At 47.9% G+C, this 1,798-nt stretch overlaps 1 protein-coding gene across 1 annotated transcript; it reads right to left on the bottom strand.

The window, feature by feature from the left end:
* Positions 1-842: 842 nt before the first annotated feature.
* On the bottom strand, positions 843-1,390 carry LOC127546295 (uncharacterized; the record flags this gene model as incomplete). The annotated part of the gene is given in 2 exon segments (XM_051973492.1): positions 843-1,354; positions 1,357-1,390. Coding segments are annotated over 2 exon segments (546 nt in total), but the record flags the coding sequence as incomplete, so codon positions are not given.
* Between the last annotated feature and the right edge of the window lie 408 nt (positions 1,391-1,798).

Raw genomic sequence — 1,798 nt, 5'->3', positions numbered from 1 at the left:
TGAGATATTGATAATGAGATATTTGTAAAGATCTTAGTGCAGTGTCTGGCACATAGTAGGCAATGCAAATAATAATGGAGAGATACAAAGAAAGAGGAAAGTATCCCTTTTCTTATATATCTCACAATCTAATAAAGGAGAAGGACATTTAAATCAATGACTATGGCTTACTGCTGAGACAGTGACAAGCAATAGATCTAGTTCTTCCAGGTACATGTCATCAATAAGCATTGCAAATGGAAAATGAGCTAGGCCTAGAATTAAACAGAAGTTTTTCCAGACTAGATTATCTTTGAGAAATTGCAAAGTGCTTTTGAAGACTCCAAAGTCCTCCCTGAGACAAAATCCACCTTGTTTAACATCAATATTCTTCTGGTGATTTGAGCCATGGTATATCAGAATCTCTGAAGACTTAAAGTTTTATCCAAAGGGCAATGGAGAAGTATTCAGTGAGCATGAATATACTGCTCCATATGGCCAATAAGAAGTACAGGCCAAGCATAGTGAAGAAGGTAATATGTGAGATGTATGCCTGGTAAAGGTAAGCAAGTCACACAGCAAGAATTAGTAAACACATGAAATGCCAAAAAACCCAGAGGAAACTCCCTTGTCCCAGAAATACCCATTTTGAGTATTTATGGGAATACATAGACAAGAGTCATACAGAACGACAAGATGTAGATAGACTATAAACTAGTTCTCACTCTTACTATATATAATCAGTTACCATTTACTGTCAATGTTTCCTGGATAAGGCCCCTTATGTCTCCTCTTTTCTGACACTATCACTTTCCTAATTTCTCCTCCTCTTCCTCCTCCTCCTCCTCCTCCTCCTTTCCTCCTCCTCCTCCTTCTCCTCTTCCTCCTCCTCCTTCTTCTCCTCTTCCTCCTCCTCCTCCTCCTCCTCTTCCTCCTCCTCCTCCTCTTCCTCCTCCTCTTCTCCTCCTCCTCTTCTCCTCCTCTTCCTCCTCCTCTTCTCCTCCTCCTCCTCCTCCTCCTCTTCCTCCTCCTCTTCCTCCTCCTCCTCCTCCTCCTCTTCCTCCTCCTCCTCCTTTCCTCTCCTCCTCTTCTCCTCCTCTTCCTCCTCCTCCTTTCCTCTCCTCCTCCTCCTCTTCGTCCTCCTCCTCCTCCTCCTCTTCCTCCTCCTCTTCTCCTCCTCCTCTTCTTCCTCCTCTTCCTCCTCCTCCTCTTCTTCCTCCTCTTCCTCCTCCTCTTCCTCCTCCTCTTCCTCCTCCTCCTCCTCCTCCTCCTCCTCCTCTTCGTCCTCCTCCTCCTCCTCCTCCTCCTCCTCCTCTTCGTCCTCCTCCTCCTCCTCCTCCTCTTCCTCCTCTTCCTCCTCCTCCTCTCCTCCTCTTCCTCCTCCTCTTCCTCCTCTCCTCCTCTCCTCCTCCTCTTCCTACTCTTCCTCCTCTCTCTCCTCCTCCTCCTCCTCTCCTCCTCCTCCTCCTCCTCTTCCTCCTCCTCCTCTTCCCCCTTCTCTTTCTCCTCTTCCTCCTCCTCCTCCTCCTCCTCCTTCTCTTTCTCCTCCTCCTCCTCCTCCTTTCCTCTCCTCCTCTCTCCTCCTCCTCCTCCTCCTCCTCCTCCTCCTCCTCTTCTCCTCCTCCTCTTCCTTCTCTTTCTCCTCCTCCTCCTCCTCCTCCTCCTCCTCCTCCTCCTCCTCCTCCTCTTTCTCTTCCTCCTCCTCCTCCTCTTTCTCTTCCTCCTCCTCCTCCTCTTTCCTTCTTCTTCTTCTCTTCTCTTCTTCTTCTTCTTCTTCTTCTTCTTCTTCTTCTTCTTCTTCTTCTTCTCTTCTTCTTCT

Source organism: Antechinus flavipes, chromosome 2 (genome assembly GCF_016432865.1).
Source record: "Antechinus flavipes isolate AdamAnt ecotype Samford, QLD, Australia chromosome 2, AdamAnt_v2, whole genome shotgun sequence".
Lineage (NCBI taxonomy): Eukaryota > Metazoa > Chordata > Mammalia > Dasyuromorphia > Dasyuridae > Antechinus > Antechinus flavipes.
The sequence above is the reverse complement of the archived record's forward strand: the minus strand, read 5'-3'. Positions and strand labels throughout refer to the sequence as shown.